The 24,332-nt window shown below is 42.4% G+C and overlaps 1 protein-coding gene across 4 annotated transcripts in view; it reads left to right on the top strand.

The window, feature by feature from the left end:
* The window catches only part of LOC142660639 (tesmin-like), a 244,843-nt gene that overhangs the window by 175,694 nt on the left and 44,817 nt on the right, over positions 1 to 24,332 (top strand). For 3 of the 4 annotated variants that reach the window (XM_075837325.1, XM_075837328.1, XM_075837327.1), the window contains 3 exons: positions 7,497 to 7,647; positions 20,445 to 20,462; positions 24,134 to 24,207. In XM_075837325.1, the coding sequence (XP_075693440.1) occupies positions 7,497 to 7,647; positions 20,445 to 20,462; positions 24,134 to 24,207 (243 nt within the window). The remainder of the gene's footprint in view (positions 1 to 7,496; positions 7,648 to 20,444; positions 20,463 to 24,133; positions 24,208 to 24,332) is intronic. The other variant, XM_075837326.1, reaches the window with a different exon arrangement.

Below are 24,332 nucleotides of genomic sequence, written 5' to 3'. Positions count from 1 at the left end.
GTATGCTTGCTTGATGCTTCTTTTGGAGTAACTTCGTGCTGAGAGTCTACTCTTTAATTCAGCTGCCCTAATCTTAAAAAGATGAAAAGTAGAGCAGTTGCGTCTGAGAGCAAAAATTCACCCTTTGGGATCCCCTTAATGGTGTTCACGGAGTGAGCACTGGTAGCATTTCTTTACGGAATAAATCAGTTTCAATTATACCGTGTTCATTTTTTTTTTTTTAAACTCACATCTAGGAAAGTGTCACAAAGGGTCTGTGGATCCACTGTGCCGTACCGCCTTGGCGGTAAGGCAGCTGGCCAACAGGGAGCTGGTGATTGTCTATAGCTCTATATATACCTGTGGCAGCTCAGACAGCAGCAGGGCAAGCTCGGCTGGGACTTAGGTAGCAGACGGACGTCAGGCGAGGTGAAGCAGGTCAGATGTGGATGTAACGTAGCACGACTTAGCACAGCTCCGTGCTAGACCAGGAAGGTATGAATTGCTAGGAACAGGAACTGAAAACAAGTACAGGGACAGGGACTGGAACAGGAAATATACTAGGAGGCAATCACATAAACAAACTATAGGGAACAAAACAACGCTCAGGCATAGAACTAGGGGGCTGGACCCCTCTTATAGTGCAGGGTACTCACGGATCAAAGTTCGTCCATGAGGTCTGGTGTGCGCGCTGCCCCTTTAAGAGCGGGCACGAGCGTGTGCGCGCACCCTACACGATCCAGCAGAGGTGAGTGGACGCGAGCGCTGGTGTCTACGGAGGAGGAGGCTGGGGCCAGCGCTTGCCGACTCGTGGCTGCGGCTGTCAGGGGAGGTTGGAGCTGACAGCCCGCAACCACGGACATTACAGAAAGGAATTGATTGTCGATCATAGGCTAATGCTAATAGTCTCAGATTGAAATCATTTTGATTCAAAATCCCTAAGAATTCTTTTAGTTCTAAGGGAGAACCATTCCAAATTAAAAGAATTTCGTCAATATAACGACTCCAGATGTTAACTGGTTCCCGACCGCTGGCTGTGTTCTTACGGCCAGCGGTCAGGGTCCTTAAAACCCGAGCCATAGACTTTTTACGGCTTGGGTTTTAACTTGCTGCCCGAGCGATTGGGCAGCTGAATGTCGGGTCTCCGGCTGTCAGTGACTGCCGGGGTCCCTGAGGAGAGGATAGAAGCAGCTTTCGTTGCTTCTGTCTTCTCTGATCACTTGTATACAGCGCTCAATGAACGCTGTGTATATGAATAGAGGCAGCGGCTGCGCCACTGTCTCTATTCCTTCCGGTGTTCATGTGGCTGGTCACATGATCGCCGGGTGGCGTTACTGACAGACTCCTGCTGGGTCTTACTAGACCCAGCACAGCCCTATTAGTGACAATCGTCACTATGAGAGGGCTGATTTCCCCTGTAACTAGGGCTGTTGTGCAGCTCCAGTTACAGTGGAAAAGCATGGTGTAAAAGAAAGAAAAAATATATATATAAAGTTCCCCAAAGGTCTTTTTTGACCTTTGAGGGACAGACCATAGTAATAAAAAAATAAAAGTAAAGTAAAGTGCAAAAAAATTAATAATAAATACACATAAAATACCCACCCCAAAAAAAACGTTCCCCCCGCCAATAATTAACGTAACGCTAGCCCGGACCCAATTACCCTAATATAGACATGTAATATATTAACATTTACGGTAGACAATGACAATCACAAATAAAAGGTCTATTTTTGGGTAAAACTATGTTATTACCAAAAAAAATAGCTGAAACTTAAAAAAGCTTATTTTTTTTCTATTATTTTCAAACTTTATGAATAAAAATTCTAAAATAGCAAAAAGGATGTGTACAAAAACGATAAAAAAAGAAACCTGCATTGTCTGCAGAAAAAACATCGCAGAAATCACGTCGTTAGCCCAACAAATAAAACAATTATAGCCACTTAACTAACGTGTGCTAAAAAGGGCTAAACGGTGTCTGGTCCTGAAGGCTCAAAATAGCCTGGTCCTGAACTGGTTAAACTTGGTGGTCAATTTTTCCATCGCAGTACAAAAAACAAATATTTGCAGGAGGTAAAGAGAAAGTTAATGAACAATGCTGGGGCGATCCAACCATGCAATTCCTCACAGAATATAACAACATGGTTCAGGATGGCTTTGAAGTAGGGGCCATCACGGCTAATGAGAGGGATTTTCTCAAGGTCCAGGACCCAAGAAATGTGACCTTCTATCTTCTTCCCAAAGTACTTAAAAATCCCACGAACTCCCCAGGGCCTATTTTCTCTGGTGTGACGGAAAAATGCAATCACTGGCTGGATCAGGATCTTTAAAAATTTGTCTACCAGCTACCTTGCCAAACCAGGGACACTATGCAAATTCTTAAAGACCTAGATGGAAGCTCACAGGAGGAGAATGAATGGTTAACCACTTGTGATGTAGAGTCCCTTTACACCAGTATAGACCATAGCATAGGTTGCACAGCAGATTAATTCTTCCTTTCAGTCCATAATATGTTTGTCCTTCGTGCACTCAAATTTATTCTTAAGCACAATTATTTTCCACAGCAGATGAATTCTTCCTTCCAGTCCATAATATTTTCGTCCTTCGTGCACTCAAATTTATTCTTAAGCACAATTATTTTCTATGGCGATGGGGGCGGTGGTGGCACCAACTTTCGTCAATCTCTATCTTGGCTCGTGGGAAGAGAAATTAGTTTTTTGTACTGCGATGGAAAAATTTACCACCAAGATTAACATCTGGTGTCGTTATATTGACGACGTTCTCCTAATTTGGAATGGTTCTCCCTTAGAACTAAAATAATTCTTAGGCCCTAAGAATGGAACTTGAAACCCTGCTAACCCCCAAGGTGAAAGTCCATAAAGGACAAGAGGAACTGAGATTCATCACGGATTTCCACGAAAATTGGGACGAGACGAATCTTATCCTGCTGCAACAGATCGGAATATAGGTGCAGGACCCACATCTATCTGACATTTATGACATATCCTGTGGATATGTCAAAAATATCTCTCATTGGAAACCCCTTTAAGGTGGCAGCACCTATTAAATTAATGTCGACCGAACCTGACGATTTCAGAAGGATCCGCTGACCATATAATGTGTATGTGGGGCCTCTTGACTCTCCCTAGAATGCAATGTTGTGTTAGAGAAGGATCAGGCATTTGAATTTCAACATGCCCCGATCCTTTTGTTATCACAGATGTCCTGCAGCTGCTTACTTCTCTCTCCAGATTACAAGCACACTCGGTCAAGCTGAGTTTGCATGTGTTTGGGGGGATCGAGAGGAATAGCTGTCGGCCGAGCGAGCGTTCAGCCAACAGCTTTGTAATCTCAGTGTAAATGGGGTGGTATAATAAGGGGGTTCACTGTAAAGTGTCGCCCACTACTACTTCCTCCTTTATCTTAGGGTCACTAGGGTTATGCCTAGTTTCCCCTACCTTTTTCTTATAAATGTCAATCTAATCGCTTTGCTACTAAGTAAGTGGATACGACTGTATAGTAGAAATAAAGGTAATATTTATTAAAACACACAGTAATCACACTTAGATATAAAATACACCAAACACAGTAAATAATCACAGTATAGTATCAGTGTATCCCAATACACATAATAAATTAATATGTATTGAATACACTGACACTACATGTGGCACAGTGTAAACAAGGTATCACAATTCTAATCTATACCCCCACCCACTTACCTAAACATACATATAAGTTACGTTGCAATACATACACGCTCACTATTTGTCCCGCTCCCTTCTAAATATAACTGTCCCTGTACACAAGGGTTAACAAGGGATGTGGAAGATAAAGGGTTATCAGGGGATAGTAAGGTAAAGTGTTAACAATGGGATTATGCAGGCAGGTGGGAAAGGGTTAACCAGGGATGTGTACCAGGGCATGTCCAGGTAGGTAAAGGATTTACCAGGGGATGTACAGGTAGATAAAGAGTTAACTCAGGGATATACCAGAGGATGTGCAGGCAGGTGGGAAAGGTTTAACCAGGGGCACCAGCTCGTTGTGTAGGGGGAGAAGCAAGGGTTAAGCCAGGGTGAGGAATTGATACTTAGCGCTCGTTGTCCAGGGGAGAAAGACGTTAGTGGAGCTGGGAGCTGGAGAGGTCCGTCGGTGGAGTGGTGAGGGAGGCAGAAGTGGTGAGCCGGATCTGTTGGTGAAGTGGTGAGGCAGGTCCCAGCTGAGCTCCTGAGTGTACCGACAAAGGGCTATTTAAACCCTGTCGGTACTCATGTGTGTGAGAGTGCCCGCATGAGGAATGTTTAATTGGAGACAGGAGATCAAAGGCAGTATCTCTTGTCTGCAACAGTTTTAAGCAAAGCAGGAAAAGGATTAATTGTCCTGATTTTGTTTTTAGGCCGTTTCTCATGACCAGGGCTGTGCCTCTACAGCCCTGGCTCATGAGACAATAAATATTATATATATATATATATATATATATATATATATACCGTATATGTCGGCGTATAAGACGACTGGGCGTATAAGACGACCCCCAACTTTTACCCTTAAAATATAGAATTTAAGATATACTCACCATTTCGTGCAGGAGCGCTTCACTATGGCCATCGGCGGCAGGACCCAGGACTCTCTGTCTCTTTGAACTCGCGCATGCGCAGATAGGCTGCTTCATCGCGCGAGATCTGAGAGGCAGGGAATGAGAGGAAAGGGCGGGCCAGAGCATCTTACAGAGATGTTCCCTGGCGGCTAATACCGGCTTCCCTCAGATCCGTGGCGGATTCCGTGCATCCCGGGAGCCTGTGTACCGGACTGCAGGCTCACAAGGTAACACACAACCTGTGTGTAGACGATATGTAGACTAGGGATGTCACGATACCAGAATTTGGACTTCGATACCGATACTTCGTTTAGTATTGCGATTTCGATACCAATTTCGATACTTTTGCCAACAGTAATAAAAAAAAAATTCTTCAGTTTTCTGATGTGAGGCGCAACGTGTGATGAATTTTGAACGCGCCTCACATTAATAGTAATTAATCCCATCATGTTTCTCAGTCATATTGGGTTAATGTGCGAGGTACATGATGGGGTTAATTACTATTAATGTGAGGAACATGGAGGGTAAATTCATCGCACCTCGCGCCTCACATTAATAAGTGAATGAAAGCCGTGTTTATTTCATTTTTTTATTTTAATGTTTATTGTAAAAAAGGTGAAGGTGTATTTTTTTTAAAATTTAACAATACTTTGTTTTTACTTTATTTTTAAACTTTAATGTACTGACATATATCAGATATGTGCCAGTACATTAACCTGTGGATGGATAATACACAGGCAGTTGTTAGGACATACTTGGGTATGTCCTAACAACATGAAATATGGTAAGACAGCCCTGGGGTCCGTCAATAGACCCTGGGCTGTCTGCCCATATATGGTATGGCCCTCGATCGCGTCACAGGAATTCCCTGTGACGCGATCCAGGGGCATCCCCCTTCTCACTTTCCCCTGAATGCTGCAGTCAGCTGTGATCGCAGCATTCAGGGGAATAACGGCGGAGATGAAAGGTTTCTCTGATCTCCGCCGTTATAGAGCGGGGCTGCGGCTGTGTAATACAGCCATTGCCCCGCTCCTGACAGGAAGTGCGCGCGCGGTCAGCATGAGGTGATGCAGCCGGCGCTGCACTAATGAGCGGCAGTTCAGGCACTGAAGACAGAACATGGGGGTGTTTTGTAGCGCGCCCGCCATGTTCTGTCTCCAGTGCCGCCGCTCATTAGTGCAGCGCTGGCCGCATTGCATCATCCTGACCTCGCGAACTTATCATGACTCAGGAGCGGGGCTGTGGCTGAATTACACAGCCGCAGCCGCGCTCCCATACATTCATGTGTATTATACTGAGCTGTGCGGCTGCAACGTGCATCCCTAATGTAGACAATATCCGGCATATAAGACGACCCCACACTTTTGCCATTTTTTTAAGGGTGTAAAAAGTCGTCTTGTACGCCGATATATACGGTATATATATATGTATATATATATATATATATATATATATATGGGACACTTCTATTTACAGTCCACAATATGCTACTTTGGTGAAAATGGTGCGGTCAGTCTCCTCCTCTTTTTGGTTTGTTTGCTCTCTCCAAGGCAATGACTTCTAGAATATAATTTCTGCCCAGATTTTTAACGCAGAAGTGTTTTGAAGCTCCTAAATATATTGGGTAGGTAAGTGTCTGTAGAACCTCTGGCACCAGAAATGTGCTCCATTATACAAACTTTCAGTTTCTGTTTTACAAACCAAGTCAACACATTGAACACTTTGTCATGTTCCTCAAATTATTCCTGAAATTGTTTTTCAGTGTGGCTGTGTATTATCCTGCTGATAGATGCCACTGCTATTAGGGCATACTGTTACCATGAAAGGGTGTATTTGGCCCGTAACAATGTTTTGTGATATCCACATGAATGGCAGGACCCAAGGTTTCCAGCAGAACAATGACCAGAGAATCAGACTGCCTCCACCGGCTTTCCTTCTTCCTATAGTGATCCTGGTGCTATCTCCTACCCAATAAGCAATGCACATGCGCCCGGCCGTCCACATAATGTTAGAGAAAATGTGATTTATCAGGCCAGGCCACCTCCTTCCATTGCTCCATGGTCCAGTTGTGACTGATCACTTCCTGCCTAAGTTAGGTTAGGTCCAGAATTATTTGGACAGTGTCACAATCTTCATGATTTGGGCTCTGCAAGCCACTGCATTGGATTTGAAATGAAACAACTGAGATGCAATTGAAGTGTAGACTTTCAGGTTTAATTCAAGGGGTTGAACAAAAATATCCTGTGAATTGTTTAGGAATTGCAACCATTTTTCTACACAGCCTCCTCATTTCAGCGGCTCAAAAGTAATTGGACAAATTACCATTAAATAATGGTAATAAATGAAAAAAAATTTAATACTTTGTAGAGAATCCCCTCAAATTAAAGCGGAGAGACTGCACTTTAAGCCCATTGATTATATAACCGTATATTCAATATGTTTTTGTAAACAGCTAAAATGCCAAAACTTGTGTGTGTCCAAATAATTCTGAACCTAAATGTCAGGTGACATTGTAACAAGATTATTAATGTTGTTCTCTTCACCTGCCAGTGGATTTAATGTTATGGCAGAAGAGTGTACAATACAGCTTAAATTGTTTGGAGCAGACAAGCTTTAGCCTTCGTACTCCCCCCTTATATATTATTTTTAAGGATGTAATGAAGCGACTAATAAATTCAGTTAGTAGAAGAACAAATAAATGAAATAAATAGTTTTGAATTGCCTCACATAATGTGGTGCCATATGCACATGAGAATTTTTTTTCTTTATGGTAAAAAGTGATCAGAGGAAATCTAATCATTATAGAAGTTCAGCTCCTACATATACTGTATTACATCTATACTATTAAATGTTACAGCTAAAATTTAGAACACATATAAGTCTATGAGATAACATAAGTATTTGTATTTTCACATTGCTTTAGGTATTATGTGACAGTAACAGTAAAATTCTGTTTGTAAACAACCCTGACACTGGAGAACTAAAGAGCTACCAAGTTTTATCTCAAACTAAGGAACAGCGTCATCGCATGCCTCCAAATCCAGAAACAACTGAGAATATTGCAAGATTTCCAGGTATCAGTTGAGCCACATTGGTACAGCTAGTTATTAGTTATCTCATGTTCTTAAAGGGAACCTGTCACATTGAACCAACAACCCTATCTGCAGTCTGGTATAAGTTATAGATCAGGGGGAGCTGAGCAGATCAATATATAGTTTTGTGGGGAAAAGATTCAGTATAACTTGTAATTTATTGATTTAAATCTCTCTTAATTCTGGGCTTATAAATTCAGTGGGCGGTCACCAGTAGCGTAGCAGGGGTCACAGCGGTTGTCGTTTGTGCCAGACCCTGAAACCACGGAAAGGCTCATGGCCCCCTGCATCACGTCTGTCCACAGTTACTGTATTGACTGGGGCCCATGTAGGAAACTACACGAGCCCGTTACTACAGTATACTCTTCATATACTTACCCTTCACGCTCCTGAGTCAGGTTCTTCTCGCTTCTGACTCAAGTTCTTACGCTCCTGGGATGCTGTATCTTATCCTATGATGTGCGATACTGTCTGCTGATTCGCTGTATCTAATACTATCTAGTGGCGTAGTTGTAGGGGCCACAATCATATAGATATGCTGTCTCCGATATATATGTGTATGTGTGTGTATGTATGTGTGTGTGTGTGTGTGTGTGTGTGTGCATGTGTGTGTATATATATATATATATATATATATATATATACACACTGTATACATATATATATATATATATATATATATGTATGTGTATATATATATATATATATATATATATATATACAGTGAAGGAAATAAGTATTTGATCCCTTGCTGATTTTGTAAGTTTGCCCACTGTCAAAGACATGAACAGTCTAGAATTTTTAGGCTAGGTTAATTTTACCAGTGAGAGATAGATTATGTATAAAAAAAAAAAAAAAGAAAATCACATAGTCAAAATTATATATATTTATTTGCATTGTGCACAGAGAAATAAGTATTTGATCCCCTACCAACCATTAAGAGTTCAGCCTCCTCCAGACCAGTTACACGCTCCAAATCAACTTGGTGCCTGCATTAAAGACAGCTGTCTTACATGGTCACCTGTATAAAAGACTCCTGTCTACAGACTCAATGAATTAGTCTGACTCTAACCTCTACAACATGGGCAAGACCAAAGAGCTTCCTAAGGATGTCAGGGACAAGATCATAGACCTGCACAAGGCTGGAATGGGCTACAAAACCATAAGTAAGACGCTGGGTGAGAAGGAGACAACTGTTGGTGCAATAGTAAGAAAATGGAAGACATACAAAATGACTGTCAATCGACATCGATCTGGGGCTCCATGCAAAATCTCGCCTCGTGGGGTATCCTTGATCCTGTGGAAGGTGAGAGCTCAGCCGAAAACTACACGGGGGGAACTTGTTAATGATCTCAAGGCAGCTGGGACCACAGTCACCAAGAAAACCATTGGTAACACATTACGCCGTAATGGATTAAAATCCTGCAGTGCCCGCAGGGTCCCCCTGCTCAAGAAGGCACATGTACAGGCCCATCTGAAGTTTGCAAATGAACATCTGGATGATTCTGAGAGTGATTGGGAGAAGGTGCTGTGGTCAGATGAGACTAAAATTGAGCTCTTTGGCATTAACGCAACTCGCCGTGTTTGGAGGAAGAGAAATGCTGCCTGTGACCCAAAGAACACCGTCCCCACTGTCAAGCATGGAGGTGGAAACATTATGTTTTGGGGGTGTTTCTCTGCTAAGGGCACAGGACTACTTCACCGCATCAATGAGAGAATGGATGGAGTGACAACCTCCTTCCCTCCACCAGGACATTAAAAATGGCTCGTGGCTGGGTCTTCCAGCACGACAATGACCCGAAACATACAGCCAAGGCAACAAAGGAGTGGCTCAAAAAGAAGCACATTAAGGTCATGGAGTGGCCTAGCCAGTCTCCAGACCTTAATCCCATCAAAAACTTATGGAGGGAGCTGAAGATCCGAGTTGCCACGCGACAGCCTTGAAATCTTAATGATTTACAGGTGATCTGCAAAGAGGAGTGGGCCAAAATTCCATCTAACATGTGTGCAAACCTCATCATTAACTGGCCCCTGGCGGCTGGTCACTTAAAGACCCGTGACAAGTGGAGGGTCTTTCTCTACTGTTGCCATTTTTTTACTGGATGTTTGACTAATAAAAGAACATATTGATTGAAACTTGGGAGACGTATGCTGCTGTTCACCATGCTTTTTCTGAAGATTAAATTACGTCAGACTGGGTTTGTCTGATCTTACAGCGTGACACCGCTCCAGATAACGGGATTTGTGCTGCTTCAAATATTGTATTTTATTGGATTACATCCTGTGGATATGTCATAAATGTCCCTGGTAGTAAAAACCCCTTTAAGAGACCCAGCGATGCAGCTGAAAATTACGGCCAAGGGGCGCAAGAAGAACCTTTGTACCGTCGCCCAGGGCCGCACCGTCAATGAGGCGAGATGAGCATCTCGACTCAGACGGCGCCCTGCTGCCTCTCAGAGGGGGCGACGGCACCACCGAAACCAGCCGCCACCACCCCCTCCTGCACTATAATTGTACCTGCGTCTATAGGACTTAGATACAATTACATGCATAAGCGCTTTCGCTGACGTTAGCGACGTTGACTGACAGGGCAAGGCAGCCTGCCGATCAGCGCCTTTCAACGATGCAACGTTGAAAGGTGCTGATTGGCCGGGCATAATGACTGGGCCTTCCACTCGATCAGCCCCAGCAGACCTGCATTGCAAGTAGACGGCACGGGTTTAAGTGAGTATGTAAAATTTTTTTTTATTTTTATACTAAAAGTGTGAGGGGCTATACGTGCAGCACTATCTCCAGGGGGGATGGGCTGTATGTTCGGGGCTATATGTGCAGCACTATCTCCAGGGGGGTAGAGCTATATGTGGGGGGCTATATGTGCAGCACTATCTCCAGGGGGTAGGGCTGTATGCGGGTGGGCTTTATGTGCAGCACTATCTCTAGGGGGGTAGAGCTATATGTGGGGGGCTATATGTGCAGCAATATCTCCAGGGGGTAGGGCTGTATGTGGGGGCTATATGTGTAGCACTATCTACAGGGAGTAGTGCTGTACATTTGGCCTATATGTGCAGCAATATCTACAGGGGGTAGGGCTGTATGTGGGGGCTATATGTGCCGCACTATCTACGGTGGGGTAGGGCTGTATGTAAGGGCTATATGTGCAGCACTATCTACCGGGGAGTAGGGCTGTATGTGGGGGCTATATGTGCAGCACTATCTACAGGGGGTAGGGCTGTATGTGGGGGCTATATGTGCAGCACTATCTGCAGGGGGTAGGGCTGTATGTGGGGGCTATATGTGCAGCACTATCTACACGCGGTAGGGCTGTATGTGGGGGCTATATGTGCAGCAATATCTACAGGAAGTAGGGCTGTATGTGGGGGCTATATGTGCAGCACTATCTACAGGGGTGGGGGCTATATGTGGAGCAGTATCTACAGGGGGTGGGGGCTATATGTGGAGCACTATCTAAAGGGGGCTATCTAATGGGGGCTATCTACAGGTGCTCTATGTGGGGCACTGTCTACACGGGGCTCTATGGGGGGCACTATCTACAGGGGGCACTGTGTGTGTGTGTGTATGGGACACAGTGTATGGTACTATTATAATTAGAGGTGCAGTGTATGGCGCTATTATATTTAGGAGTATAGTGTGTGGCACCATAAGAATTGTATCTTCGTTTATAGGTTCAGAAATGTTTGAAAAGAGAGAAGCTAAAGACTGCTGAGTGGATAACTGCTGAAATGGACTGTGGCTGGGAGAAGTCATCATAGAGGTCTGGACCAGATGGAGAAGAAAAGAGAAAAATAACAACTGGAATCTGAGACATCACCAGTGAATCACTTAATGTAAATGTTTATTCTTCCTCTAATCAGTAATGTAGTCACTGTATGATCTGCAGCGAGATGATGGGTAGTTCGATTTTTTTTTTTTTTGTGAGTCTGCTAGTGATGTAGAACAGACTGGGGGGGGGAATTTAAATTTTCACCTCAGGCAGCAAAAAAGCTAGAATCGGCCCTGCCGCCGCCTATGAGACTTTAGCTATGCCACTGGCGATCCCGCTCAGTAATTGAAAGTCTTGCTTGTATACATACAGAGACAGCTGTCAGTCACTGAGTAGGACCACCCACTGGACTCATAAGCCCAGAGCCAGAAGGGATTCAAATCAATAGCTTACATGTTATACTATATCTTTTCCCACAAACCTATATGTTGACCTGCTCAGCTTCTCCTGCTCTATTACATGCTGCCTGCAATGTGAAAGGTTCCCTTTAACACATCTATTTCCCATAGAACACATGTATTTCCCCTATCATATTGCAATGTTTTTATATTTACGATGACATAGCTATGTGAGGCTTCGTTTTTTGTGGGAAAGGTAGTTTTTTTTTAACCATCATTTAGAGATACATTAAGGGTTTGATTTATTTTAACTTTTTACTATAAGGGAAATGCGCAAAAAAGTGATTCGGCCATCGTTGTTGTTTTTTTTTACTTTGTCCACCTTAATTCATTTGTTAACTTAATTGTATTGGTTGTTACATCAATAGGGATGCCAAATATGTATGGTTTTAAATTGGTCAGCCACACTCATACACAGGGCCGGCTCCCGGTTTATGCGGGCCCTTGGGCGACACAGACTTAGTGGGCCCTTTTGCAGGGGCAGTGAGACGGCAGAAATCGGTAGTTTTTGCTCCATATACAAGTTAGGCCCTGCTTATGCCCCCATATAGAAGTTATGCCCCCAGTTTCTGCCCCATATATTTAGTGTCCTCTGTAGATAATGCCACGGTGCGCCCTGTAGGTAGTGCCACACAGCGCCCTGTAGGTAGTGGCACAGCCCCACTTGTAGATAGTTCCACGCAGACCCCTTGTAGGTAGTGCCACACAACCCCCCACATGAGTAGTGCCACATAGCCCTCCTCCCAAGTAGTGCTACACAACCCCCCTCCCAGTTAGTGCCACACAGCCCCTTCCCAGGTAGTGCCACACAGCCCCCCTCCCTGGTAGCGACAGCATCGCTCTGGCAGGGGATTCCGCTTCAGGAGGAGTCTCTGATGTGATTGTCCATATTTGGATAGTGACGTCAGGGGCTCCTAGACAGGGGCTCCCTCTAGAAGCGGAATCTCCGGAAAGAATGTCGGCAACTCCCTGGCCGGGGGATTCCATTTCTAGAGGAGCCATGATGGAAACGTTAGCACCCGCCAGCCGAGTTTGCCCCCCCAAGATTAGTTTGCCCCAGCACATGTCCAGGTTTGCCGGGTGCTGACCACAGCCCTGCTCATACAGGCGATGACACAACCAATACTTCCCACTTCGGATATACATGTGTGTGCCTATCGCCGATCTCAGGTCACGTCACAGGGGTGAATTACACTACTGAGCTTATTAATTTACCACATAAACCAACTCCCATCTACGCTAGATGACAGGATTATGCTAAATTACTCACGTAGGTTTCCAACACCCCAATAAATTATACCACAGTATGCTACCACCTATACTTATCTAGGCAATAGGGGACTATGTCTCTATATTCCTTTAACACCAGTTACAATAACACAGGTAATCTAAATGGAACATAACATACAGGTAACGTTCTTCACCTTCAGAAGATTAAGTTCTGTAAGACTACAAGGAAGAGAAAGTATGTAGAAAAACCTCCAGCTCACCTTGTGGCAGAAAATCCACTGCCTGCTGCACTCGGATCCTCGTGTCGGCACACGTTAATTTGGAATAGAACAGAAGAGTAGATGGCATCCAGCGCAATAAAAAGATATATTTCCCAAACGATAATATTAAAATGGAAACTAGTTCCAGTTTTATTGGATAACAGAGTAAAAAACGGGAGTCAATGTCCCACAGAAGAAAGGTGGATGTATGAAAAGATGTAGATATATGCTGCCAAAAAATATATCTACATCTTTTCATACATCCACCTTTCTTCTATGGGACATTGACTCCCGTTTTTTACTCTGTTATCCAATAAAACTGGAACTAGTTTCCATTTTAATATTATCGATTGGGAAATATATATTTTTATTGCGCTGGATCCCATCTACTCTTCTGTTCTATTACAAGGAAGAGACTTATTCATATTTCAAATTGAATACACAATAGTGCAGTGCAATACAAAAAATAGTTGTCAGAGTAAAAGATGAAAAAATATACATACAGTTACAATGTATTCAGTTTATGAAAATAAAAGGGATAAAAGAAACAGAACAACACCGTACTGATGTACAGTAGTGATATCCGGGCTGTGGGGACAGCTGAAAATATGGCCAGTCACTCCAACCGAGATATGGAGCCCCAATGACTGACACTGACTCTCTCTTTTCCTGTCATTTTAAACCCAATTCGTCCCTCCAGTCCACTGGCTGGTGATGTCACTGAGAGGAGACTGTTCATATGATAATGAAGCATACTCCTCCCATTACACAGTTGTATTTCTACTGAGAAACACAAAAATAATCATGTGTTCTTGCAGGAATCCCCTAGAAATATAATATTACCTGCATTCACCTGTGCATAAATTTACCAACCAGGGCATATCAAACACCACTGTAATATGCGCATGTTTTTGGCCAATAGTCAATAGAAGGTAGTTCCTCCTGGGTGTATGGATTTGAATTTGACATATATATGAGGGCTATTTCCGCTGATCATAACTAGGTATGTGGGTCACTCCAAATATCAATTATGATGGGGTTTGCCTTGATGCATCATATTTTCTTTAAGCTTAGGCCATTGTCACATGTTTCACCTGGTCCACATGGCAGACACACAACAGGTATCCATTTGAACAGCTTTTGAGGCTTGGTCAGGAAGTGTGGGTAATTACTTCCAACTCTGGGTGAGAATGTTATCTGATGCTAGATACAGGCCCTAGTGACAAATTCTTAATCAACACATCTAGCACCTTGGTGAGGAAATGGCCAATTAAACATTTGCCTGACAGTGGACATCATTTGATGGCCAAAGATATGCATTTCTTAAGTAAAACAGATGTGTTTTTTTTTGTGTCAGAAGGGGTTATGAACTGACCACTTAATAACATACTTTTGATGATATTACCTATAACACCACAAGGTACATGATAAGTGGATACAAAACCTAGAAATAAATGAGAAAAACAGTAGAACAAAGAGAAACAGAAGCAGCTTACCGATTTTTCAAACTGTAAGGACGTAAGCAAGCCCCTTGTAGAAACTTTCCATAAAACAGTACTATTTAATCTGTTGGTTCTCTCCATCTCTGACAAGAATGTTGGATGGAAGTGGAGTTTAAAGGCGGTTTCCGAGGTTATGGAAATCAAACAAAAGTACCTATGTTTCTGAATGGTCACCAGATGACACAAGAGCTCAGAAGTAGCTATTTTTCATTTTTATTATTTTGCCCAGCTCTGTACAACTGTTGTTTTCATTTTGCTAGTGCTTGTTTTGTGTGGGATTATTGTGTAAAAGACTACAGTTCCCATGATTCCTCTCTCCTCTCACAGACATTGCCATTATTTACAGCTGCCTGCATGCCTCTCTATTACAAGGTGTAAGGTAGTGCTTCAATTACTCACTGTCTGCTAATGAGACACAGCTCTGGTGTTCACTGACTCTGCACCACCTGCTGCCCAGCATGAGAAACAATTACTCCAAGGACAGTTGGCCGCATGTAAAACTGGCTTACAGAACTATTTCAGCTACAGACAGTACATTAGTGACTAATTTTACAGCAGTTAAACCATTTGCACACAAGTTTTAACCCCTTCCCGCCCAATCACGTACATTTACGTGATTAAAGCCGGTGGCTTACCGCCTTTTCACGTAACTGTACGTCATGGAGATGAAGCTGGCTCAGGAGCTGAGCCAGCGACATCACCGCCGGGTGACAGCTGTAACATACAGCTGTCACCCTGAGGTATCGGCCAGGACCGGAACTAGCATCCGATCCGGCCGATTAACCCCTCACATGCTGCGTTCAATAGAGATCGCAGCATGTGAGGAGTTTATAGCCACCGCCACCCCAGCAACGTGATCGCTGGGTTGCCGGTGGCTGCAAAGGCGATCGGAGGGCTAATACTTACCTCCCGATCAGCCTGTAACGGAATCCTCCTATGCCCCGTCGTCGGCGGGGCCCAGGAGGCTTCCGGTACCATCGGCAAGATGGCGCCGGCTCAGCTTCCGGCTCAGAAGCTGAGCCGGCGTCATCAGCAGTGGGTGTCCGCTGTATGTTACAGCGGACACCCCGATCTATCGCCAGGAACCGGAGCTAGCTCCGATTCCTGGCATTAACCCCTTCGATGCAGCGATCCATTGTGATCGCTGCATCCTAGAGGTTTGTAGCAAATCGGCAGCCTTGCCACGCAATGGCAAGGCTGGCGACTGCTACTATGTCAACAGGAGCCCTAACAATGGACTCCTGTCTGCCATTACGTAAGCGGATTAGGCCCCGCCCAGAGGCGGAGCCTGATCGGCTTGCTGTCAGTGAACAACTGACAGTTCCAATACATTGCACTACATAGGTAGTGCAATGTATTAGAACATCAAACAAACATTTGGACATTCAAGTCCCCTAGTGGGACTAAAAAAAAGTGTAAAAAAAAAAGTGTCAAAAAAGGAAAAATAAAAGTTGTAAAACATACAATAAAAGTTTCAAGTAATAAAATAAAACACAATCGCCCTTTTTCCCTTATCAAGTCATTTATTATTGAAAAAAATAATAAAGCCATACATATTTGGTATCGCTGCGACCGTAACGACCTGAACTATAAAAATATTATGTTATTTATCCAGCGCAGTGAACGCCGTAAAAAAAAAACCCTCAAAAACACTGCCATAATTACTGTTTTTTTGGTCACTGTCTTCCAAAAATTGAAATAAAAAGTGATCAAAAAGTCGCATGTATCCAAAAATGGTACCTAAAAAATCTATACCTCGTCTCGCAAAAAACAAGCCCTCATACAGCTCCATCGACGAAAAAATTTAAAAGTTATGGTTCTCACAACTTGGCGACAGAAAAAATACATTCTCTTTCCAAAAGTTATTTTATTGTGCAAAAAGTTATAAAAAAGTGATATAAATTAGGTATCGCCGGAATCGTACTGACCCGCAGAATAAAGGTAACATGTAGTTTATAACGTACGGTGAACGCTGTATATAAAAAAAACAAGCTATGGCAGAATTGCTGTTTTTTTGTCACCTGGCCTCCCAAAAAAAGGATAACAAGTGATCAAAAAGTCGCATGTACCCCAATATGGTACCAATAAAAGCTACAGCTCGTCCCGTAAAAAAAAGCCCTCATACCACTACGTCTATGAAAAAATAAAATAAGTTAAGGCTCCAATAATTCAGGAAAGAAAAATATCCAGTTGTGCCGGCCCGAGGAGAACAATTCTTCTGTTTCAAAAGGCACTAAAATTAGGGAACCAGGAAGGGGAGGGCCCAAACATATCTGCTGGAAGCGAGGGTGCCCGTATTATACCAGGACAATACTTTCCCGGCAAAATTCCCCAAACTGCAAAGGTGCGAAGTGTGGATCAAAAGGGGAATAAGGAAGGACGCCAGTTATCAGTGCGACACCGGCCTGTGCAGAAAGAATTGTGTCACAGCGTAACACTCGTCTATGGATCATTTTATTATTTTTTTTACCTTATTATTATACCACCTGACTATGCCCCGATGTACTCTGCCCAGCTCACATATGCCCCACATTATAAACGGAAACAACAGTGATACTCCAAACAAAACTATTACCAAGCAAATTCCACGCTCCAAAAGCCAAATGGCGCTCCCACCGATCTGAGCCCTACAGCATGCCCAAACAGCTGTTTATGTCCACATATATGGCATTGCCATACCCGGGAGAACCCTTTTAACAATTTTTGAGGTGTGTGTCCCCAGTGGCCCAAGCTGGGCACGACATATTTGACAATGAATTGGCATATCTAGGGCAAAATTTTAATTTGTACCTTCGGCAGCGCAATCATTTATGGAAAAGACACGTGGGGTGAAAATGCTCACTACACCCCTTAATAAATGCCTTGAGGGGTGTAGTTTCCAAAATGGGGTCACTTCTCAGGGGTTTCTTTTATTTCACATCTGAGCCTCTGCAATTGTGAACCAATACTTTATATGTCGCCAAATTGGGCCTCAATTTTACATGGTACTCTTTCACTCCTGAGCCCTGTCGAATGTCCAGGCAAAAGATTAGGGCCACACGTAGGGTGCTTCTAAAACCGGGAAAAACCGCATAAAAATTGAGAGCTGTCTTGTTATGGTGGCACAAGCTGGGCACCACATATTGGCATATCTAAGGAAAAATTCCCATTTTCACTCTCCCACATCGTGTGCACACGAATTTCTGCAAAACACATGTGGGGTTAACATGCTCACTACAACCCTAGGTGAATACCTTGAGGGTGTTGTTTCCAAAATGGGGTCACTTCTGGGGGGTCTGTTTTGGTTCCACAGGGACTTTGCAAATGCAACATAGCGACCAGAAACCAAATGCAGCAAAATCTGTACATCTAAAGCAAATGGCGCTCCTTCCCTTCTGAGCCCTGCCGTGTGTCTAAACAGCAGTTTATGACCATGCGTGGGGTATTGCCGTACTCCAGAGAAGTTGCTTTACAAATGTTGGGGTTCTTTTTTTTCCTTTATTTGTTGAGAAAATTAAAAATTTTGAGCTAAAGCTACGTCTTATTGAAGAAAAAGGATTTTTTTTATTTTCACTGCCCAATTCTAATAAAATCTATGAAACACCTGTGGGGTCAAAATGCTCACTACACTGCTAGATGGATTCCTTAAGGGGTGTCGTTTTCTAAATGGAGTCATTTTTTTGGCGTTTTCACTGTTTTGGTCCCTTAGGGGCTTTGCAAATGCGACCTAGCCTCCGCAAACCATTCCTGCTAAATTTGAGCTCCAAAAGCCAAATGGCGCTCTTTTCCTTTTAAGCCCTGCCGTGTGTCCAAACAGCTGTTTATTACCACATGTGGGGTATTGTTTTACTCGGGAGAAATTGCTTTACAAATGTTGCAGTGCTTTTTCTCCTTTAGTCCTTGTGGAAATTAGAAAAAATTAGCTAAACCTACATTTTCTTTGAAAGAATGTAGATTTTCATTTTCATGGCCATTTTCAATAATTTCTGCAAAAAACCTGCGGGGTCAAAATGCTCACTACACCCCTAGATGGATTCCTCAAGGGGTGTAGTTTTCTCAATGGAGTCACTTTTTTGGTGTTTTCACTGTTTTGGTCCCTCAGGGGCTTTGCAAATGCGACATGGCCTCCGCAAACCATTCCTGCTAAATTTGAGCTCCAAAAGCCAAATGGCGCTCTTTCCCTTCTAAGCCTTGCCGTGGGTCCAAACAGCCATTTATGACCACATGTGGGGTATTGTTTTACTCGGGAGAAATTGCTTTACAAATTTTGCGGTGCTTTTTCTCCTTCAGTCCTTGTGGAAATTAGAAAAAATTAGCTAAACCTACATTTTCTTTGAAAGAATGTAGATTTTAATTTTCATGGCCTACTTCCAATAATTTCTGCAAAAAACCTGCGGGGTCAAAATGCTCACTAGACCCCTAGATAATTTCCTCAAGGGGTGTAGTTTCCCAAATGGGGTCACTTTTGGTGGATTTCCACTGTTTTAGCACCGAAAGAGCACTTCAAACCTGACATGGTGCCTAAAATATTTTCTAATAAAAAGGAGGCCCAAAATCCACTAGGCGCTCCTTTGCTTCGGAGGTCGGTGCTTCAGTCCATTACCACACTAGGGCCACATGTGGGGTATTTCTAAAAACTGCAGAATCTGGGCAATAGATATTGAGTTGCGTTTCTCTGGTAAAAACTTCTGTGTTACAAAAAAAATAGATTAAAAATGAATTTCTGCAAAAAAAAAATGAAATTTGAAAATTTCACCTCCACGTTGATTTAATTTCTGTGAAATATTTAAAGGGTTAAGAAACTTTCTAAATGCTGTTTTGAATACTTTGAGGGGTGAAGATTTTAAAATGGGGTGACTTTTTGGCGGTTTCTAATATATAAGGCCCTAAAAGCCGCTTCACAACTGAACTGGCCCCTGTAAAAATAGCCTTTTGAAATTTTCTTGAAAATGTGAGAAATTGCTGCTAAAGTTCTAAGACTTGTGATGTCATAGAAAAATAAAAGGACGTTGAAAAAACGATGCAAATATAAAGTAGACATATGGGGGATGTTAATTAGCAACAATTTTGTGTGGTATAACTGCCTGTCTTACAAGCAGATACATTTACATTTAGAAAAATGCTAATTTTTGCAATTTTTCACAAAATTTTGGTGTTTTTCACTGATAAATATTGAATTTATCGACCAAATTTTTCCACTATCATAAAGTCCAATGTCTCACGAGAAAACAATCTCAGAATCGCTTTGATAGGTAAAAGCATTCCGGAGTTATTACCACATAAAGTGAAATATGTCAGATTTTAAAAAATGGGTCTGGTCCTGAAGGCCAAAATGAGCTTGGTCCTGAAGGGGTTAAAGATTGAAAAACCCCTTTAACGAAAGTGGAAGTACTAAGACATGCTTGATTCCTATTATAGACTTAACAGTGGGATAATGTTTTAGAAGGTTTCTTCTACAGCAAGCAGCTTCTCAGCCAAAGACAAAGCAGGCCATGCCAATCCTTGTTCACAAACCTATTTTTTACATGCTGAGGTTATTGGAGGGAGTTCAGAGAAGGTGGCAGTAAAAAAGATAACTGCATGCTGTAAAATATCTAGAAAATTGATGGATTTTTATTTTTTCCTCAAGGTAGTGGAGGCCATCATGGTAAGTTTTTATTTTTATTTTGTGTTTCATGTTTTAACTTTAGAGTTCCTTTGCCAGCAGTTTTAATAGTGAACATGTTGTCTACAAACAGCTTGAAAATCTGGAGTGCTAAGAGTAACTGTCCCTGAATCAAATGACAAAGATATAATAAAAAATCAAGGTGAACACTTAACTAAGCCCCTATATTCACACAGAGTTTTCTGATGAGTTTTTTGACGTGGAAACCGCACCGCAAAACTCGTCAAAAACGGCCCGAAAATGCCTCCCATTGATTTCAATGGGAGGCGGAGGCGTCTTTTTCCCGTGAGTCGTAAAACTGTCTCGCGGGAGAAAGAAGGGACATGCCCTATCTTCGGGCATTTACGCCTCTGACCTCCCATAGACATCAATGGGAGGCAGAGAAAGCATTTTTTACGGCGTTTTAAGCCAGCGGCGCTCAATGGCCACAGGCGGAAAACGCAGTGAAAAACGCCGCAAAAATCCACGTGCAGGGAGAGGAAAATCTGCCTTAAACTTCCAAAGTGAAATTTTGAGGTAGAATTTCCGCCTGCAAAAAACTCCATGTGAAAATAGCCTTAAGACTCTCACTGAGTCTTTTTTTTTTTAGCTACGGTTTTATAGGAACATTAACCTCCACATTGGGACAACATTTATAGATAGATTACAGTTACATAGTTACATAGTTAGTACGGTTGAAAAAAGACACATGTCCATCAAGTTCAACCAAGGGATGGGAAAAAGGATTGTAAAAATGTATACACATAGGAGCTAATATTTTCTTGTTCTAGGAAATTATCTAAGCCTTTTTTAACTGGTTCCCGACCGCTGGCTGTGTTTTTACGGCCAGTGGTCAGGGTCCGAGCCATAGACTTTTTACGGCTCGGGTTTTAACTTGCTGCCCGCGCGATCGGGCAGCTGAATGTCGGGTTTCCGGCTGTCAGTGACTGCCGGGGACCCTGAGGATAGGATAGAAGCAGCTTTCGCTGCTTCTGTCTTCTCCGATGTCTTTTTACACAGCGCTCAATGGACGCTGTGTATAGGAATAGAGACAGCAGCAGCGGCGCTGTCACTATTCCTCCCGGTGATCATGTGACTGGTCACATGATCGCCGGGTGCCATTACTGACAGACTGCTGCTGGGTCTTACAAGACCCAGCACAGCCCTATTAGTGACAATCGTCACTATGAGAGGGCTGATTTCCCTTGTAACTGGGGCTGCTGTGCATCTCCAGTTACAGGGGAAAAGCCTGGTGTAAAAGAAAATTAAAAAAAATATAACGTTCCCCAAAGGTCTTTTTTGACCTTTGAGTGACAGACCATAGTAATAAAAAAAATAGTAAAGTCAAGTGCAAATTTTTTTTAATAATAAATACACATAAATTACCCACCCCCCAAAAAAACGTTCCCCCCCCGCCAATCATTTTTGTAACGCTAGCGCTGACCCAATTACCCTAATATAGACATGTAATATATTAAAATTTACGGTAGACAATGACGATCACAAATAAAAGGTCTATTTTAGGGTAAAACTATGTTATTACCAAAAAAAATAGCTGAAACGTAAAAGAGCTTATTTTTTTACTATTATTTTCAAACTTTATGAATAAAAATTCTAAAATAGCAAAAAAGGTGTGTATAAAAACGATAATAAAAGAAACCTGCATTGTCTACCGAAAAAACGTCGCAAAAATCACGTAGTTAGCCCAACAAATAAAAAAGTTATAGCCATTTAACTAACACGTGCTAAAAAGGGCTAAACGGTGTCTGGCCCTGAAGGCTCAAAATAGCCCGGTCCTGAACTGGTTAAAGCCATCTACTGTCCCTGCTGTGACCAGCTCCTGCGGTAGACTATTCCATAGATTCCCAGTTCTCACAGTAAAGAAGGCTTGTCGCCTCTGCAGGTAGAACCTTTTTTTCTCCAGACGGAGAGAATGCCCCCTTGTTTTTTGAGGGGGTTTTACATGGAACAGGATTTCATCATATTTTTTTGTATGTGCCATTAATATATTTATATAAGTTAATCATGTCCCCAATTAGTCGTCTTTTTTCAAGACTAAATAGGTTTAATTCTTTTAATCTTTCCTCATAACTTAGATTCTCCATGCCCCTTATTAGCTTCGTTGCTCTTCTTTGTATTTTTCCAACTCCAGGGCATCCTTTCTATGAACTGGAACCCAGAACTGAACTCCATATTCTAGATGAGGCTTCACTAATGCTTTCTAAAGTGGTAATATTATATCCCTGTCCCGCGAGTCCATGCCCCTTTTAATAAACGACAATATCCTGCCTACATTTGAAGCAGCTGATTGACATTGCATGTTGTTAAATAAGTTAAATAATAATTCATACTTCACAGTAAACCTCTAAATGCTGCACATGCAGCCTGCATATACTAGTATATATGTCTCACCATTGAACTTTTGGTGTCTTATTTTATAACTTCTGAGTAAGCATTGGTAGCCATTACTTTTATCACTTTGAACCAAATTTGGTATTCATCTTTCATCTTTTTGTCTCCCATATTTATTATTTAATTATCTAATAGAGAACTCCTGCTGATAATGTAAAGTTATTTTTTTGTATGGTTAAAGAGGCTCTGTCACCAGATTTTGCAACCCCTATCTGCTATTGCAGCAGATCGGCGCTGCAATGTAGATAAGAGTAACGTTTTTATTTTTAAAAAACGAGCATTTTTGGCCAAGTTATGACCATTTTTGTATTTATGCAAATGAGGCTTGCAAAAGTACAACTGGGCGTGTTGAAAAGTAAAAGTACAACTGGGCGTGTATTATGTGCGTACATCGGGGCGTTTTTACTTCTTTTACTAGCTGGGCGTTCTGACGAGAAGTATCATCCACTTCTCTTCAGAACGCCCAGCTTCTGGCAGATCACGCTGTGACGTCACTTCCCCAGGTCCTGCATCGTGTCAGACGAGCGAGGACACATCGGCACCAGAGGCTACAGTTGATTCTGCAGCAGCATCGGCGTTTGCAGGTAAGTAGCTACATCGACTTACCTGCAAACGCTGATGCTGCTGCAGAATCATCTGTAGCCTCTGGTGCCGATGTGTCCTCGCTCGTCTGACACGATGCAGGACCTGGGGAAGTGACGTCACAGCGTGATCTGCCAGAAGCTGGGCGTTCTGAAGAGAAGTGGATGATACTTCTCATCAGAACGCCCAGCTAGTAAAAGTCTTAAAAACGCCCCGATGTACGCACATAATACACGCCCACTTGGACTTTTACTTTTAAACACACCCACTTGGACTTTTGCAAGCCTCATTTGCATAACTACAAAAATGGTCATAACTTGGCCAAAAATGCTCGTTTTTTAAAAATAAAAACGTTACTGTAATCTACATTGCAGCGCCTATCTGCTGCAATAGCAGATAGGGGTTGCAAAATCTGGTGACAGAGCCTCTTTAAGAACTATACCATTGTTTTCTCTGTCTGAACTAGGTCTACAACCCAACCTACTTTTTTCCTTTGTTTTTGTAGTTTGTAATTTTCTTAAGGTCATACATTTTTTATTATGTTAACCCTGAATATTAGGTATTCAATTCCTGTTTTTTTTATATCGAACTAATGTATTCTGTAGTGCTATAGTATGAACATATGTGATTTTTACATGATTACTTGCTCATGTTGTTTATATATTTATTTTTATTTTAAGATGGTTCAGACCCAGCACCTGTGCTGAGAGGCTTTTTACCTGTTGCTTCTATGCCACATTTTACAAGACATGACGTGAGTTCATACATTACGTATATATAAAACATAGAATTAATTTGACAGCCGATTAAATAGTAGGTTTGGCTTGGCTTCTTATATATTTATGTAAAAGGTGTTTTATGAGATTAAATGGGTCTACT

The sequence above is a fragment of the Rhinoderma darwinii genome, chromosome 9 (genome assembly GCF_050947455.1).
Source record: "Rhinoderma darwinii isolate aRhiDar2 chromosome 9, aRhiDar2.hap1, whole genome shotgun sequence".
Classification (NCBI taxonomy): Eukaryota; Metazoa; Chordata; class Amphibia; order Anura; family Rhinodermatidae; genus Rhinoderma; species Rhinoderma darwinii.
Note: the sequence above shows the minus strand (reverse complement) of the source record. Positions and strands in the feature narration are given on the sequence as shown.